Source organism: Chiloscyllium plagiosum, chromosome 4, assembly GCF_004010195.1.
Source record: "Chiloscyllium plagiosum isolate BGI_BamShark_2017 chromosome 4, ASM401019v2, whole genome shotgun sequence".
Lineage (NCBI taxonomy): Eukaryota > Metazoa > Chordata > Chondrichthyes > Orectolobiformes > Hemiscylliidae > Chiloscyllium > Chiloscyllium plagiosum.
Window position 1 is genome coordinate 17,109,219 of NC_057713.1, and position 19,046 is coordinate 17,128,264.

General features: G+C 42.5%; 1 protein-coding gene across 5 annotated transcripts in view; it reads right to left on the reverse strand.

The window, feature by feature from the left end:
* LOC122548881 (receptor-type tyrosine-protein phosphatase mu-like) overlaps window positions 1–19,046 on the reverse strand; it is a 701,186-nt gene that overhangs the window by 469,279 nt on the left and 212,861 nt on the right. For all 5 annotated transcript variants that reach the window (XM_043687785.1, XM_043687784.1, XM_043687783.1 and 2 more), the window contains exon 6: window positions 10,291–10,584. In XM_043687785.1, the coding sequence (XP_043543720.1) occupies window positions 10,291–10,584 (294 nt within the window). The remainder of the gene's footprint in view (window positions 1–10,290; window positions 10,585–19,046) is intronic.

Consider the following 19,046-nt stretch of genomic DNA (forward strand, 5'->3'; position numbering starts at 1 on the left):
CAAGCACACATAGCCTCGCACACACTCACACGTATGCTCTCACACACATATACTTTACTCAAACTCACACATATTCCCTCTCTAACACACACTCAGACACACACACTTTCACTCTCTCTTCCTCACACACACATCCTCCAACACCCACACATTCTCTCCCTCTCTCTCTCACACATAATACAAACACACACACAACTCACTGGAGTGAATTTGCATTTGCAGATTTGTATTAGCAGATACATTCTATTTGGTTCAAAAAGCACACAATCTGTAGGCAGTCAGTGAATGTGGCATTTTATAAATTCCTACTTTGGAGAGAAAGCCAGGCTGGCTCCAGGATGAGATACAGACTTGAAACGTGGCATCACATGATAAAATGTATTGTCTGACCTGAGCTATCACCTTCATTCCAATAAAACCTGAAGTTATCTGGGGAAGTGACTTGAAAGAAATCCTGGGATTTACATATTAATCAATTGAAACCTCTGCCTCCATTGTAACTTATTAAAGACTTAACAAGCATTTAGGTTTGTTCAATACATTCACGAGTTGTATGATCCTTTGACCTTTTACTATATAAATTCTGTGTCCGATGTATTCTCTCTCACTAACTGCCTGAGGAAGAAGCGGGGGCTCTGAAAGCTTGCGGTTTCAAATAAACTTGTTGGAATATAACCTGATGTCATACGATTTTTGACTTTGTCCACCCAGTTCAACACCAGCACCTCCACATCATTCTCTGATAGTCACTATGAATTTTCTCCAGTCTGACACCAAGACACTTGTGTTCCACATTTGACTGCATGCAAGTTCCGCAGAAGAATTGTATTGAACTTGGAATTATAGAGTCATAGAGATGTATAGCAAGGAAACTGATCCTTCGGTCCAACTCACCCATGCCGGATATCCTAAATTAATCTAGTCCCATTGGCCAGCATTTGGCCCATATCCTTCTAAACTCTTGCTGTTCATGTACCTATCCAAATGCCTTTTAAATAGCAATGCTATTTCTCTCTCTGCAGATGCTGCCAGACCTGATACATTTCTCCTGCTTTCTCTGTTATTATTTCACTGCGCTGTTTGCTGCTTGATGTAGTGAGAGTTCAGCTCCCTTGGGAATGCAAGAATCAACTAGAGTTCCCAATCTGTGTGGTGATCCAGTGAGTGCTGTCGGCAGATTGTGGCAAAAGATCCTCTCAATAAGCGTCATTATTGTAGTCTCTATGAATGATTGGCTAGCTAATAGGAGACAGAGTATACAAAGTGCAAAGCTGCAGGTCTAGGTGCTGTGGCTTCAACCTTTTATAAATCATGAACACGAGTTGGAGAAAGGAACAGAAGGTATGGTTATTAAAGAGGAAAATGTGGACAGGCTCATATTATATCGGCTGGAGTTTAAAATAGAGGTGACTTGATTGAAACAAATAAGATTCTGAAGGGTCTTGACAGGGTAGAAGACTGATGAGAGAAAAAAACTTTACTTAAAAGTTTTTAAATTAGTAATTATGGTAAGAAATGCAATCCTTCGAAGTGTGGTGGAGGTCGGTTCAATTCCAGAGGGAATTGGGTGATTATTTGGATAAAATAACGTGCATGGGTTTAGGGAAAAAGAACAGGAAATTGGCAACAGGTAAGAATGGTCATTTAATGAGTTCCTGTAGGCAACTTGGTCTCTTCCTGCACCAAAATATTTGTGACCCTGAGATGGGGAAAGGATGTTTCCTCTGTGTGAGATTCTTGAGCTAGTGATTGCTGTTTAAAATCAAAGGACTTCCTATTTAAGTCAAAGATGTGTGGAAACATATTCCCTAAGGGCTGACAGCCATAGAATCTCTACGGTGTGGAAGTGGGCCATTTGACCCATTGAGCCCACACAACCCTACAAAGAGCATTCTGCCCAGACCCATCTCCTACCCTAACCCTTTAACCCTGCATTTCCGTTGCCCAGTGCACATAACATGCACATCTTTGGGCTGTGGAAGAAAACTGGAGCAGACACAGGGAGAATGTGCAAACCCCACACTAACAGTTGCCGCAGGCTAGAATTGAACCGGGACCCCTGGCACTGTGAGGCAGCGGTGCTAATCACCGTGTTGTCCCCTTTGGGGTGAGTCTCTGGAACTCTTCCTAAGAAGGCGGTGGAAGCTGAATCTGAATATTTTTAAGGTACACTCTGATAGATTCTTCATAAACAAGGGGCTGAAGGGTCATTGGGGGATAGGCAGGAATTGGGAGAAATCAAAAGTTTTGCAGAAAAGGCAGGCAAATGGATATGCGGATTGTTGGATGAGCCATGGTATGTTGAATGACAGAGCAGGCCCGAAGGGCTGAGCAGACTGCTCCTGTTCTTATTTCTTCTGGTAATTAGATCAACCAGGAGCTTACTGAATGGTGGAGCAGGTTCAAGGGGTCGAGTGGCCAACTTCTGTTCCTAATTCTCTTATTTGTGTACTCGTACAAATAATCTATCAGCAACCAGCACTTAGGCATACATACCAAAGGCAGTCGCTTGGTTGAGATACCAGAAAGCGACCAATCTTTGAGAAATGATCCCTTTAAGCAGAGGAAATCTTCAGAGAGAAAGAAAATAATGCGTACAAAGTTATACACTGCTATAAGGATTCTCAGAAACCCATGATGCATTGGGACCAACCCCTTGTGTCCCAATGGAGACAATGAGAGCAAAGAAGCTTCAGAGTCAGCATCTTATTGAACTTTTTAAAATTTAAATTAGGCCAGTAACATAGCTTAAGTACTTCAAAAAACATCCTCATGTTCCTATCTGTGACCAAGCTACTCTTTCCCACATTTCTTGCTGTTCCACCGTATTCATGTCAAATCCAAGAATTTCTCTCTCAGCTTACACGCTCAAAGCAAAGGGTTGGACTCTTTTCGAGTGAAGTCACTCATATGAGCTGTTGAACAATGAACATTTCAATGCAGTCTGCTGGCACACTGAATTTAATAAAAAAATACTTTCCGGCCATTGAAAGCGCTGAAAGCACAAACCTAATGTTTAGCAACACAATCTCTTCCTTGGATACAAAAGGCTAAAAATTGAACTGCTTCCATTTTTGAGCATGCCAGCCCCAGTTCATGACTATGCCCTCATCAGATCTTACTGATGTACAAGTTTCGTGCTGCCTCGTCATTTGATTTCAATGTTCAATCCAAGCTCAACCAGCTTTTGTTGGCTGGCATAGTCCTCAGCAAGAGGGCCTAGCAACATGCTTACTTATGGTGTACTCCAACCAGACTAGGCTTCTTCAAGGCAGTCTAACCCTGTTACAAAGGGAGCCTTGGTGAATCAGAAACCACCATCTGAGGCAAAATTGGCTATTAGGAAAAATGACATAAATGCAGCAACAGATGATAGAGAGAGAAAGAGAGATGGAGTAAGCGAGAGAGAGGGGGGAGGCCCAGATTCTCAGTTGCAGTGTGGAAGCTTTAATCCTGCGAGGCTATTTTTCTGCATGGGCCAGAGGTTCTCAAGGAACATCTGGGAATGGGGTAGAGACAGCTAGACAGGGTGATTAGCATCTGGGGTCTGGTCCTAATCCCCTGACAGTAGTGCCAGAAAGACCTCACCACAGTGGTCAATGTCAGTCAATGCATCTTCGTCAATCCGCTACAGTGCCACCCTCTTCCTGCTCAGTGCACCATCCTTCTCTCGCTCAGCCATTACATTCTTTATACTCAGACAGCCCCCAATTAAAAAAACAGCCGCACACCTATCTCTCACAGTCTATCTGTACCTCTGAATATTTACATACAGCATGCATGTCATGCAAACATAGTGCAACATATCCATTGGTATTCTTCTCTCCCTCTTGCAGGGGAAAGTAGCCCCAGAACCCCAGGCAGAGAGTAGAACTGCCAAGGGGTAAACACAGCTCCATTGCTCAGGCCCATCGGAGAAGACTGTGTTGGGCAGCACAGGGCCAGTTGTGACAGAGACTGCTGAGATCACCAGGATGATGGTTTTAATCCTGTCTCCTGGACGTTTTTGCAGCCCAACTCAACCTTATCCTGTCGTTCAGTATTAAGTGCAATCTGCTGAGGGTATCGCCATGGTCCTCATGATTTCCCTCTCTGATTTTCTGCTTTCAGATTATCAAAAACTACAGTCTGGCCAGCTACACCTTCCTCATAATGTTGGACAAGAGCTTAAGAACGCTAATGTACCCGCCCGTCATCACTTGCCTGTCCTCCCCACATTGGTGGCAGAGAGGGCATCAAGGGTCAAGAGTAGAGGATGTTGTCCCCAAATATCTGGTTCTCCTTGGTAGCCTGAGGACAGCAGGAATGCTAATACCGTCTCAGGATGAAGGTGTCATGCCTGTTGCCAAGGCACTGGCTCAGTAGATTGCCAACAGAAATTGCATACAAATAGAGGAGCTGCCCCTTGGGTACCTCTGCCCTGTTGATCTCTGTGCTCCAAAGTGCCATCTATGTGCAGTCAATAATTTTCTCCAGCTCTGGGAATCTTTGTACTCTGGCAAAGCCACATGCCAGCTTTTTAATTCTCCCTGGCATAGAGAGGGTATTGTGAACTCTCCTCTCCTACAAGGCTTCTGACATCACTCAGATAGAATCATAGAGCCATAGAGATGTACAGCATGAAAACAGACCCTTCGGTCCAACCCGTCCATGCCGACCAGATATCCCAACCCAATCTAGTCCCACCTGCCAGCACTCGGCCGAAATCCCTCCAAACCCTTCCTATTCATATACCCATCCAAATGCCTCTTAAATGTTGCAATTGTACCAGCCTCCACCATTTCTTCTGGCAGCTCATTCCATACACGTACCACCCTCTGTGTGAAAATGTTGCCCCGTAGGTCTCTTTTAGATCTTTCTCCTCTCACTCTAAACCTAGGCCCTCTAGTTCTGGACTCCCCCACCCCAGGGAAAAGACTTTGCCTATTTATCCTATCCATGCACCTCATAATTTTGTATAACTCTATAAGGTCACCCCTCAGCCTCCGACATTCCAGGGAAAATAGTCCCAGCATGTTCAGCCTCTCCCTACCTGGCAACATCCTTGTAAATCTTTTCTGAACCCTTTCAAGTTTCACAACCTCTTTCCAATAGGAAGGAGACCAGAATTGCATGCAATATTCCAACAGTGGTCTAACCAATGTCCTGTACAGTGCGACATGACCTCCCAACTCCTGTACTCAATACTCTGACCAATAAAGGAAAGCATACCAAACGCCTTCTTCACTATCCTATCTGCCTGCGACTCCACTTTCAAGGAGCTATGAACCTACACTCCAAGGTCTCTTTGTTCAGCAACGCTCCCTACGACCTTACCATTAAGTATATAAGTCCTGCTAAGATTTGCTTTCCCAAAAAGCAGCACCTCGCATTTATCTGAATTAAAATCCATCTGCCACCCTCAGCCCATTGGCCCATCTGATCAAGGTCCTGTTGTAATCTGAGGTAACCCTCTTCACTGTCCACTACACCTCCAATTTTGGTGTCATCTGCAAACATACCTCTTACGCTCACATCCAAATCATTTATGTAAATGACAAAGAGTAGTTGACCAGCACCGATCCTTATGGCATTCCACTGGTCACAGGCCTCCAGTCTGAAAAACAACCCTCCACCACCACCCTGTTTTCTACCTTTGAGCCAGTTTTGTATCCAAATGGCTAATTCTCCCTGTATTCCATGAGATCTAACCTTGCTAACCAGCCTCCCATGGGGAACCTTGTCGAATACCCAACTGAAGTCCATATAGATCACATCTATCGCTCTGCCCTCATCAATCCTCTTTGTTACTTCTTCAAAAAACTCCATCAAGTTTGTGTGAGACATGATTTCCCCCATACAAAACCATGTTGACTATCCCTAATCAGTCCTTGTCTTTCCAAATACATGTACATCCTGTCCCTCAGGATTCCCTCCACCAACTTGCTCACCACCAACGTCAGGCTCACTGGTCTATAGTTCCCTGGCTTGTCCTTACCACCCTTCTTAAACAGTGGCACCACGTTAGCCAACCTCCAGTCTTCCGGCACCTCACCTGTGACTATCGATGATACAAATATCTCAGCAAAAGGCCCAGCAATCACTTCTCTAGCTTCCCATAGAGTTCGAGCGTACATCTGATCAGGTCCTGGGGATTTATCCACCTTTACCCGTTTCAAGACATCCGGCACTTCCTCCTCTGTAATATGGACATTTTGCAAGATGTCACCATCTATTTCCCTACAGTCTGTATCTTCCATATCCTTTTCCACAGTAAACACTGATGCAAAATACTTGTTTAGTATCTCACCCATCTCCAGCTCCTCCACACATAGGCAAGCTTGCTGATTTTTGAGGGGCCCAATTCTCTCCCTAGTTACCCTTTTGTCATTAATGTATTTGTAAAAACTCTTTGGATTCTCCCTAATTCTATTTGCCAAAGCTATTTCATGTCCCCTTTTTTGCCCTCCTGATTTCCCTATTAAGTACTCCTACTTCCGTTATACTCTTCTAAGAATTCACTCGATCTATCCTGTCTATACCTTACATATGCTTCTTTCTTTTTCTTCACCAAACCCACAATTTCTTTACTCATCCAGCATTCCCTATACCTACCAGCCTTTCCTTTCACCCTAACAGGAATATACTTTCTCTGGATTCTCGTTATCTCATTTCTGATGAACTAGATGATGAACTAGAAAAGACTGACAATGTTTAAGGGTAATTAGGGATGGCAGCAATTGCTGACATTTGCAAGTTATTGCCATATCCCATGAAAAAGTTAAAGAAAATTCTGGGAGCTGAGGTACCAGCCTCTGCTACAGCCCACAAAGAGTCCGTGCTCATGTGACTTCAGCGCTGAAGAATATAAGTATCCATAGACACATCACATTATCATCTGTGTTGAGTAAATATTTTAAGTGTCAACAGTGAAATGGCTCCACTTAAATGTAATAGGACACTGTAGATTCAACTAATAAGTAAATATGTTCTTCAGGGCACTCTGAATAAGATTGCATGAATAATAAAAGAATCCAAATGAATTCATTGCAAATTAGATAATTAGCTGTTTGATGGAGGGCCTTGTGTTGTACTGCGCTGTACAGATGAAGTCAGTCTTGTTGCACAGCATTGCACTTGTAAAAATGGAGTCATATGTGATATTCCACACCAAATGGAGACATATGTGATATTCAGCACTGCATATATGAAACCAGGCAGTGTTAAAGGCTGCCAAACATTTCCATTTTCCACTCACCCAGCCAAATGCAAGAATGCAAAACTTCAAACACAGCAATAATCCTCACTTGAAAAACGCATACTCGAGGGGAAAATAGTTGTGAAGTTGACTATGAATTGCCTGAGTAAGCAACAGGTAATAATGAGGTCCCGAAACCTCTTGGTCATCAGGAGAGGCACAAGGCTTGAACATATTCCTTTGGTCTGCAGAGAATGAGTCCCTGTCTATTGATTTGGAGATGCCAGTGTTGGACTGGAGTGGACAAAGTTAAAAATCACACAACACCAGGTTATAGTCCAACAGGTTTAATTGGAAGTACACTAGCTTTCGGAGTGCCGCTCCTTCATCAGGTGGCACTCTGAAAGCTAGTGTGCTTCCAATTAAACCCGTTGGACTATAAACTGGTGTTGTGTGATTTTTAACTTTATCCCTGTGTATTGTTATGAAGATGTGGGTGTACTTTACCTTTAAGAAAGTTAAAAGCATCAGAACTACCAAGCCAGCATGTAGAGACTGCCTGAAAAATAACTCTCTTAAAGGTATCTTTACTGATCAGTAACCTATGAAGCAGAAGAAAAGAAGACAGGAAAACAGAGAAGGACTCAAAGCTGTCTGGTTTTGAGATAAAACGTTCTGTTTTGTAAGTCTTAATTGGGGGTTTTATCAGACTAGTATTGTCGAAGGAGAAGGTAAAAGATTGTTAGAGGAAGGAGTTGTAAATGGTTGTCAGTTAATTATTTTCTGTTATACTTTAAATAGTTCTTGGCCTCTCGAATTTTCACAGATAACTGTATTGGATAAATCTTTTCTGTGTTGCTGGTTTAAATTAAGCAGGAGAGTTTACCCCATGTTGTAACAATATAAATGCATGATGCTTTTAGTTAGCATAAATTAACTGTGTAATGTGCTTGTCTGATTATCTGAAAATGGTTATTAGCACTCTCAGAACTATTCAGCAAGTGCTGCCAATCGTGGAAGCAGATTGATCTGACAGTCGATGTTCTGGTTTGGGTTTGCTGGTGCAGGTTTATTGAATACAGCCTGTACTCTACCTATTATGAACAGCTTTCCCCAGTGCGTCAGCTGAAAAAACTATTAAAGGGTGTTCAATTACTGTCCACCACAAACACACATTCTCTGGTCAGCATATAGTTTGTAGTTGCACAGTTCAATACACAATGCAACTAGGCTAATCAACAATTTTATAAACAGGGCCCTTGTCATCTACTCATCCTGCAAGCTTGATGCAGAAATAGAGCCCACCCAGGCTATATTAGGGGACAGTGTCTATCCTGCTCTGGTCATTGATTGTATGTACTCACAAATTAGCTAATCAACCACATTTCCAGATATGAAAAGTAGCAGGTTTATTTTTAATTACTTGGAGAAGGCAAACTATCGCCTGAATAACCAGTTAAAGAAGTCATTACATACTGCAAGTAGGCACTATCACATGACGATGTGATTGTTATTTTGCGAGAACAAGATGACGGTCATTAGGCCAGAAAGACATTCTGCATATTGTAGAATTTAGCAGCATCGCATATGCATTTCAGAGCCAGATATGGAGATTATATATCCCAGCATTCGGTGTTTGAATCAGTTTTTGAAAGTCTATGTACTTGTTATTCCAGTGTAAATGGGAATTGCACATGGGGACCTGTGGAATCCCCATTGCAGCAAACTCCAACCAAAATGCCTGGGAAATTGAAGATTCCACAATTCATCCATATTTGGAACCTTCTGAAAGTATCCATTTAAGTTGAAGAATTCAGAGTGTTCTGATGAAATTCAGTAAAATAATTACGTGGAGAAAGTTAGACACTCATCTACATCTTCTGGTCCAGAACCCACACCTCCACCCCCTCCCCACCCACCCCCTCCACCCCCTCCGCACCCACCCCCTCCAACCCTCTGTAACTGACACAGCCTCCCATACCCTGCCAGTCGAATATCACCCATGCTATCCAAATCACCACCACCCCGATTACCTGACCTCCCAGAGACCTGGCTAGTTTCCCAAATAAGGAGTGCCCTCTGAAAACCACCTGTTCTTGATCTTGTCTCCCACACCCCAATCCCACCCAGACCCTCCCTCTCCTCATTACTGTTACTCCATGTGAAGAGGATAAAAAATTACTTCACTTCATACGCCCAGTAAACAGGTCTCAACAAGGTGGACATTAGGACCTGCAGGTTTCCGGTCTCTGATTGGTTGGCAGCTAAAAGTGACCTGGGATGCTCCGTACTGAGGTCTGTGAAGCTCCTCTAGCTTCTGCCTGTCAGCTCTTAATGAGCAGATTGGTGGATGATATGGCATGTTAGTCACCACCCTGACACACTTGACCCCCACATTTTAAACTAAAATGGGAAAATTGCACTGTTGGATATGCACTTGAGGTGTTGTAATCAACAGGGCTACACATCAAGTGCTGGAAAGTGGCTTTAGGTGAGGTAAGTGCTTTTCAGATGCCACAGCTGCAACAGGCTAATTCATTCAGCATGTACATTTTTCTAAGTTTCTTAAATTGCTCGCTGTTGTCCCTACATTCCATGCTCCACAGCATTTTCACCATTTATCCTGATCCAGGAAGCTAATAAAGCATTTAATTTCCAAACCTCATTGATTAATTGGGCAACTGCTAAGTCTGCCTGGAAAAAGGCCGAAGACTGATATCCTTTTCCAGCTAAAGGGCTGTTCCTTCTCTCATGCAATCGGGTTTAATTGTGATTCTGATCAGCTGCAAAACTGAGAAGCTGTCTGTTTGCTTTACACTCTGCAGGTGGCACACTAGTCCAGGGGTGGCAATGCCAACTATGTGTTGCCACCTGTATCCAGCCAACTCTATATTTAACCAAACCTCAGACTCCACCAGCTCTGTACGACTCAATCATCTAAATATTGAACCAGGAGAAGAACTTAATGAAAGTATTTACTCAGTATTAGATTAGAAAGCAGAAGATTGATCCTGACCTCATGCCTGAACCAAAGACAAATTGACATGATGACAGTTTTCCTCATCTGATTGTCAAGTTCATCATCAGATTTCACCTTTGACCTCTGGTCTTACCTCCACACTTTGTTCTCATTATGAGAGGAGGGCCAGGAGCTCCCCTTCCACCTTCCCCAGGGCGGGTGAGAAGTACTCGGATTTCATACTCGGTGTCAGGGTCCAAATGGCCAATTTTGTATTGATGGCTGTCCACTGGCTGTATGTCTGTCCAGCTCCCACTCGTGCTGCGGTAATCAATGTCCCGCTGGATAATGGGCCCATCGCCACTAATGGAGTTGGCATTCAGCTGGATCCATAAATATGTCGCCCCGACAGAATTGAGCTGAGGAGGAGCTATTGGAGTCGGTGGATCTGTGAAACAAAAGTTTAACAGCTTAAGTCCTTCTACACATGTCTCATGAGTGAGTGTACAGATATGGACTTCAAAAGTAGCAGACCCCATCTCACACTTTGAGCTGTGCCTAATGCAATAGACTGGACTTATATTTGTTTTAACGTGGTTGTCAAGAATGTCTTTTTTTTTGCTTCACGTCCCTTCCCCAAGGAATCACTGCCTGATCAAGGAGTCTTTTGAGACAGTGGTATTGTCCCTACTTCTGAGTCAGCAGACCCAGATTCAAGTTCCCACCTGCTCTGCACCATATCATTTCTGAACAGGCCAATTGAGAAAATGTCTGCAGGAAATGTAGTGACAAATTATTGGAAAGAAAAGTGAAACAAGGGGAGAAAGCAGTCCAAAATGTGCAGGTTAGGTGAATTGGCCATGCTAAATTGCCCGTTGTGTAATGTAGGGGAATGGATCTGGGTGAGTTGCTCTTCGGTGGGTCAGTGTGGACTTGTTAGGCCTGTTTCCACACTGTAAGTAATCTAATCTAAAAACAGAAATTGCTGGAAAAACTCAGGTCACATCAGTTCCAGTGACTCTTCTTCAGAACTGAGAACGAAAATCACTTCTTGATAAGCCTCATCCTTATTTATTCATTTTAATTTAATGGAGTTCAATGTAGTTCTCAGGGCTAAAGGGAAAAAAGGGTATAAGGAGATAGTGGTAATATGATACTGAGTTTGGATGATCAAACATGATGGTATCAAATGGCAGAACAGGTTCAAAGGGCTGAATGGCCTATTTCTGCTCCAAGTTTTGATGTGTCACTGTTTAAAGTTTCCCAAATACATGGGTAAAATACAATCCCATTAATCCCAACAGCAGTGGGCTCAGTGGCTCCCACTGCTGCCTCACAGTGCCAGGGACCTGGGTTCAATCCCAGCCTCGGGTGACTGTCCGTGTGGAGTTTGCACATTCTCCCCGTGTGTGCATGGGTTTCCTTAGGGTGCTCCGGTTTCCTCCCACGATTCAAAGATGTGCAGGTTAGGTGAATTGGCCATGCTAAATTGCCCATAGTGTTCAGGGATGTGTAGATTAGGTGCATTAGTCAGGGGTAAATATAGGGTAGGGGAATAGGCCTGGGTGGGTTACTCTTTGGAGGGTAGGTGTTGGGCTGTTTCCAAACTGTCAGAATTCTAATTCTAGCACTCCTTACAGTTTTCACTAGAGAGAATTCCCTTTTCTCTCACATCTATAGGGTCTAATCAATATGGGGCTTCAACTCTCAGTCTTGAGAATCTGGCAGCCTCTTCCTTGAATCTTCATATAACTGAGCTCAGATTTTTTTCAGCTTCAAATAATTCCTTCAGAGTTTTAACCAAACACTTATGGACTTATACACTTAATGGTAAGGTCCTAGGGAATGTTGCTGAACAAAGAGACCTTGGAGCACAGGCTCATAGCTCCTTGAAAGTAGAGTCACAGGTAGATAGAATAGTGAAGAAGGCATTTGGTATGCTTTCTTTTATTGGTCAGAGTATTGAGTACAGGAGTTGGGAGATCATGTTGCGGCTGTACAGGACATTGGGTAGCCACTTTTGGAATATTGTGTGCAATTCTGGTCTCCTTCCTACCGGAAAGATGTTGTGAAACTTGAAAGGGTTCAGAAAAGATTTACAAGGATGTTGCCAGGGTTCGAGGATTTGAGCTACAGGGAGTACCTGAACAGGCTGGGGCTGTTTTCTCTGGAGTGTCAGAGGCTGATGGGTTATCTTATAGAGGTAAAATCATGAGGGGCATGGATAGGATAAATAGACAATGTATTTTCCCTGGGGTCAGGGAGTCCAGAACTACAGGGCATAGGTTTAGGGTGAGGGGGGAAAGATATAAAAAAGACCTAAGGACAACGTTTTCACTCAGAGGGTGGTACATGCATGGAATGAGTTGCCAGAGGAAGTGGTGGAGGCTAGTACAATTGCAACATTTAAAAGGCATCTGGATGGGTATATGAATAGGAAGGGTTTGAAGGGATATGGGTCGGGTACTGGCAGGTGGGACTAGATTGGGTTGGGATACCTGGTCAGCATGGACGAGTAGGACCAAAGGGTCTGTTTCCATGTTGTACATCTCTATGACTCTATAACACTTCTGGACTAGAACTTTAAAATGGAAATGCTGTTACATTGAGGTAATCTATTTTAGAGCAGTTCTGAACTATCTCCCTTCTTTAGGAGCAAATAATTTACACCTCAGGCTTTAGCCAAAAACCTTTGCAACACTGACAACCCAAATGTCTCTCTTCAAGCTATGGGTGTTTACTCTGAGCCAGAAACAAAATTCTAGAATCTTCTAACTGGAGCCTAATCATATCCACATTTATTCTGGTTATTCATAAAAAGCCTATTGAAAAAAACACCATGAGCCTCCATGAACTCTCTCTCCCTCTCTCTTTCTCATGTAGCTTTTTAAGAAAAAAAAATCACGATGGCTACGGAAATGCTTATGAGTGAATCATTAAACCCCTTCATAGACATGGAAAATCCACAAGTCACCAGTTGAAAATCCAAAAATGCAAAGTAGGTGATACTAAAATAAAGAAATCACACATTTTACACCGCACAAATGAGACATTATTTGAAAAGAGACATTAAACCTAAGCTATCAAGGGGACTGTGTTCATTTGAGAATGATAATTAGGACCATGGAATCAATAATGGGAATTTAAGCCCAAGATTTTTCCAGCCCTGAATAGTGGACTTGGGGGTAAGGATACTGGAAAAATACAAGAAAACCAGGTCAAGGTGACTCCCTGGTGCTTTCCTGCTGTGAGGAATGTACTTCAGGCATATTGGAATATGGATGTGCTGCCCACTGTAATGTGGCAAGCTGCCAGTTTAACCAATTAAAAGCCTATTTAGAGATTACAAGGTATTTATCCAAAGGGGAAGCATAGTGCAGGCGGTGTTCCTGCAGCAGGTTATGAGCCTTCAGAGCCAGAGACCACATCTCCCAAACTGGAAGTTGCAGGGAGCATAGCATGGCCCCACGCCATCAACAGAGGGATTTCCCTTCCAATCAGAAGCTTTCCATCCTTTTCCATCACCAGTAGTTATTTTGATGGATTGGGAGGGAGTCTCCACATTGAGGTGTCCTCCCAACTTCCTGTCCATTTCTCTGGATGGGATTGCTCAGGGTTTTGCAACTACTGGTCTTTTGATGGAAAACCCATGCTGCCAAGGGTCCCAGTGACTGTGGGAAAAACTTCCCTAATTGTCAAAGGAACCGACAAAGGAAATTCAACCACTGAACTAACAATGGCCATATATATTCTCCAAAAGAATAAAGCAAGTATGCAGATCCCAACACCATATAATGGGAAAGAGTGAAATTTAGAGCCAAAAGATGGAATTTACAACTACCAACTTCTAGTAAATGGGGACAGCAGCAGTCAATATTCTCATTATGAGAAACAACAACAGTATAGTATCCAACATGTCCATGCTGCAGGGAAAGTGAAGCCACCTTCATACCATGGATCCTGAGATCTTGGAGGTTATTACTGGGTGGTTGTGGAAAGGATGTCTCCTCTTTGGGAGAACCTTGAACTAGAGGTCACTGTTTTGAAACAAGGATGTAAATCAGAGATGAAACAACATTTGCTCGCACAGAGGGTGGTGAGTCTTCAGAACTCAAATAGAGGTGGAAACAGAGTCGTTGAGTACTTTTAAAACAGAGGTTATTGAGGGGGGAGGTGTTAGGTGGGAATGTAGAGTCAACAGACCAGCTGTGATCTTACTGAATGGCAGAGCACATTCGAGTGGTCTATTCGTGTTATTGTGCATGGGGAACAACAGAGTCATAGTCATAGAGGCATACAGCATGGAAACAGGTCTTTCGGTTCAACCAGTCCACGCCAGCCATGTTTCAGTAGTGACTAATTAAAGCTCCTGCCAGGTATTTTCAGCAAAAGCAGTACACATCAAAACAGAAAACTAAGTGCGTGCAGCAGCAGCATTACATTAAAACTCAATAACCATTAAGTATGAGATAATGCTTTTAAAAATCAAATTTTATGGCTAAGCCTCTATGAATCCTGTGCCTTTGAGAATCTGCACAGAGCCCACATCCAGTTTTGATTTTCCTTGGCATTGTATGAAAACAAATGCCATCCATTTTGCAAACTTGAGCAAATGTAATTTTAAAATGCACCAAGTAGCATTAAAACAGTAATCTGAGCAGCTGGTGAGATGCTTATCATGAAATTAGAATCATTTTAACACCATTGGAAGCTGTGGTAATTATTTCCTATACAAGTGTGCGCACTAAATTGTTACAAGGCAAGAAAAAGATAGCACGTCAAGTAAATATCCTCATGATCGTTCAGCAATCATATACTATGTAGTGTATAGAACGCAAGGGATTCCTACTTCAGTCCAATCATCCAAGAAATCCACTGCTGTTGGATGACCTATTAGGATGCAAATCAGATCCTGTGCAAAAGGCGGCCAAGGTTAACAGTTACATCAATTAATTCTGAACACTGCAACAATTTGAAGTAGACTTTGTTTTATTAGCTTCCGCCCCTCGAGGCTAGGATTTGATTTGTACGGTAAACTACTTGCAAGAAAGGTGAGCTCCAGCCATTTATCTGGTAGAGGAGACTGAACACTGTTGAGAGAGAATAGCAAGCTACTTGGAGAGTTATGAAATTGTGACTTATTTTGGAACAGGGTACCCTGCCCATTGAGCAGTTAAACAGAACATGGTGGCACATGACGGCTGAGACCGTCTGCTCAATACGTGCGAATTTATACACAACCCAAATTCGACCTTTTTATCCCCCACATAACACAGATCACATTTTCACAATGCAGCTTAACGCCACTTCCGATTTTTGCTATGAGTGAGAAAAGTTGGTGTTAATGAAAATAAATTATTACCTATTCCTTCAGTGACTTCAGGATTTTAATAGCTTTGAGAAGAGAGGTTTTGAAATAATTACATTTTTGCACTATTAATATTGAAAGTTGGAGATTTATTCTCTGGGTGATGTTATCAAATCGAACTTTATTAAAAATAGCAGGAAACCACTGGAATGGCAAACTAATATTGACCTAAAAGAAAAATCTGAAGAATATAACAAGCTAAAATGTTTATGTATGACCACACTGCTAAAATATTCTTAATTTCCCAATTGTTCAGATTAATATTAAGCACATTATATCTTAATGTTACAGCACTGATTAAGGCACTGCTGTGCCAAGAAATTCACAATACCACAAAACAGAATCACGGAAACACTGCTCAAGCAGTTCATTCCATAGTATAAAGTAGGCATTGTGTGCAAATCTTATTCTAGATACATAGAGTTTGTGTGTATAATTTGGGGAGGCAGGAAAAGAGATTTGAGGCCCCAATTAGATCAGGCATTACCTCATCTCTTTTAATGGCAGAGCAAACTCGATGGGTTGAATGGTCTACTTCTGATCCTATGTTTTACGAGCTTACCAATAAGACCACAAGACATAGGAGCAGAAATTAGACCATTCAGCCCATTGAGTCTACTCTGTCATTCAATCATAGCTAATACGTTTCTCAACCCCTTTCTTCCCTTAACCCTCAATCCTTTTGACAACCAAAAACCTAACTTACTCTGACTTAAATATACTCAATGACCTGGCCTCCACAACCTTCTGTGGCAATGAATTCCATAGATTTCCCACTCTGGCTGAAGAAGCTTTCCCTGTCTCCATTCTAAAAGGTCTTCCTTTTACTCTAAGAATGTGCCCTCCGATCCTAGTCTCTCCTAATAATGGAAACATCTTCCCAACATCCACTCTTTCCAGGCCATTCAGTTTTCCGTATGTTTCAATTAGATGGACAGCACGGTGGCTCAGTGGTTAGCACTGCTGCCTCACAGCAACAGGTTCCTGGGTTCGATTCCCACCTGTCTATGTGGAGTTTGCACATTCTCCCTGTGTCTGCATGGGTTTCCTCCCACAACCCAAAGATGTGCAGGTTAGGTGAATTGGCCATGCTAAATTGCCTGTAGTGTTAGGTGCATTAGACAGGGGTAAATATAGGGGGGGGGGGGGGGGTGTTTCTCTTCAGAGGGGCAGTGTGGACTTGTTGGGATGAAGGTGTGTTTCCACACTGTAGAGAATCTAATCTAGATCCCACCCCCCCCCATCCTTCTAAAGTCCACAGAGCAGAGACCTCAAATGTTAAGTTTTTCATTGCTGGGACTATTCTCATGAACCTCATGGGAACACATCTCACTTCTCGCTACATTTACTCATGCAGGAGATTGTTTTTCTTCTCCATACTGATATTTCACATTTGGTTTGAACCATACTAGGAAACATCATAACATTTAAAGTGAAGATTTGGAGGAGCCGATGTTGAACTGGGGTGGACAAAGTTAAATGTCACACAACACCATGTTCTAGTCCAACAGGTTTATTTGGAAGCACTAGCTTTTGGAACACTGCTCCTTCATCAGGTGACGCGTGGGACAGGATCATAAGACACAGCATTTATAGCAAAAGATTACAGTATCATGCAGCTGAAATAATATATTGAACAAACCTAGATTGTTAAGTCTTTCATCTTTTCAAATGGGTTTGCTGGTTTTGGTTCTTTAATATGTAAATCTTTAAAGTTATGTTAATGTTATGTTATCTTTAATGTTAATATTTAAAGTGGAGTATTGTCTTATCGAAAGACAGAGTACGCTTGAAGGGCCGAACAGCCTTTTTCAGTTCCTTTTTATATATGTCTTGTGTTTATCTTCTTCACTAAGATATGTTTGAGTGGGTCACATGAGAGAAGGACTCAGCTATTCACATGAAGAAGTCCTACAAATCCAGGTGAGAAACAAACGCTAGACAAAGCCAGGATATAAGGAAAAAATACAACAGAAAGACATAATCTGGAGATGCCGGTATTGGAGTGGGTTGGACAAAGTTAAAAATCACACAAAATAAGGTTATAGTCCAAAAGGTCTAATTGGAAGGAGTAGCTTTCAGAGTGCCGCTCCTTCATCAGGTGTTTGTGGAGCAGAAAGACCTAGTGAGACAGGGAACCTAGACGATGGTAAACAGAAAAAGGTTAGATTAGATTCCTTACAGTGTGGAAACAGGCCCTTCGGCCCAACAAGTCCACACTGACCCTCCGAAGGGCAACCCACCCCACTCTGACTAATGCACCTAACACTATGGGCAATTTAACATGGCCAATTCACCTGATCTGCACATCTTTGGACTGTGGGAGGAAAACCACGCAGACACTGGGAGAATGTGCAAACTCCACACAAACAGTTGCCCGAGGCTGGAATTGAAACTAGGACCCTGATGATGTGAAGCAACAGTGCTAACCACTGAGCCACCGTGTTGAAGATGAAATGATAGTTATGCACATTAGATCCACAATAAAGGATAACTTAAACTGGGAAGTAAGACAATGGGGCCTTGATTAGATTAAACATGTTCTGATGCATTTAGTGATGTCACTGTGGAACATAATGTGGGAAATATAAGGTTATGGCTTTCACCAGGAGAACATAGAGGAGCTGAATATTATTTAAATTGAGAAAGATTGGAGAAAACTACAGAATAGAGAGATTTGGTTGTTCTCATGCATGAACAACAAAAAAAACAAGCATTTGAACTTAGTGGTAATAGGGAAGGCAAATGGAATGTTTTGTTGTTTCAAAGGGAATGGAACACATAAAATAAGGAGGTTTTGTGAAAATCATTCAAGGCACAAATATTACCGCAGTTAGAATACTGTGTTTGGAGTCCCAGGTTTAAAGAAAGATATATTGGCATTGGAGGCAGTCCAGAGAAGTTCATTGAGCTGCCAGCAAGTCTCGAGGGATTGTCTTATGAGACAAATTTAGAAGAATGAGAGGCAACCTTATTGAAGCATATAAAATGCTGACAGAGGTTATTTCCCTTGTGGGAGAGTCTAGGAGCAGGGGGCATAATCTCAGAATAAGGGATCATACATTTAAAACAGAGATAAAGAGGAATTTCTTCTCTCAGAGGGAAGTGGAATTCTTTCTCACAGAGGGCTATCAAGAATGGGTGGTTAGGTATATTTAAAACTGAGACACATAGAGCTTTAATCAGTAAGGAAATCAAGGATTATAGGAAAAAGGCAGGAAAGTGGAGTTGAGGATTATCAAATCAGCCATAGAACATAGAACATAGAACAATACAGCACAGAACAGGCCCTTCGGCCCACGATGTTGTGTCGAACATTTGTCCTAGCTTAAGCACCCATCCATGTACCTATCCAATTGCCGCTTAAAGGTCACCAAAGATTCTGACTCTACCACTCCCACAGGCAGCGCATTCCATGCCCCCACCACTCTCTGGGTAAAGAACCCACCCCTGACATCTCCCCTATACCTTCTACCCTTCACCTTAAATTTATGTCCCCTTGTAACACTCTCTTGTACCCGGGGAAAAAGTTTCTGACTGTC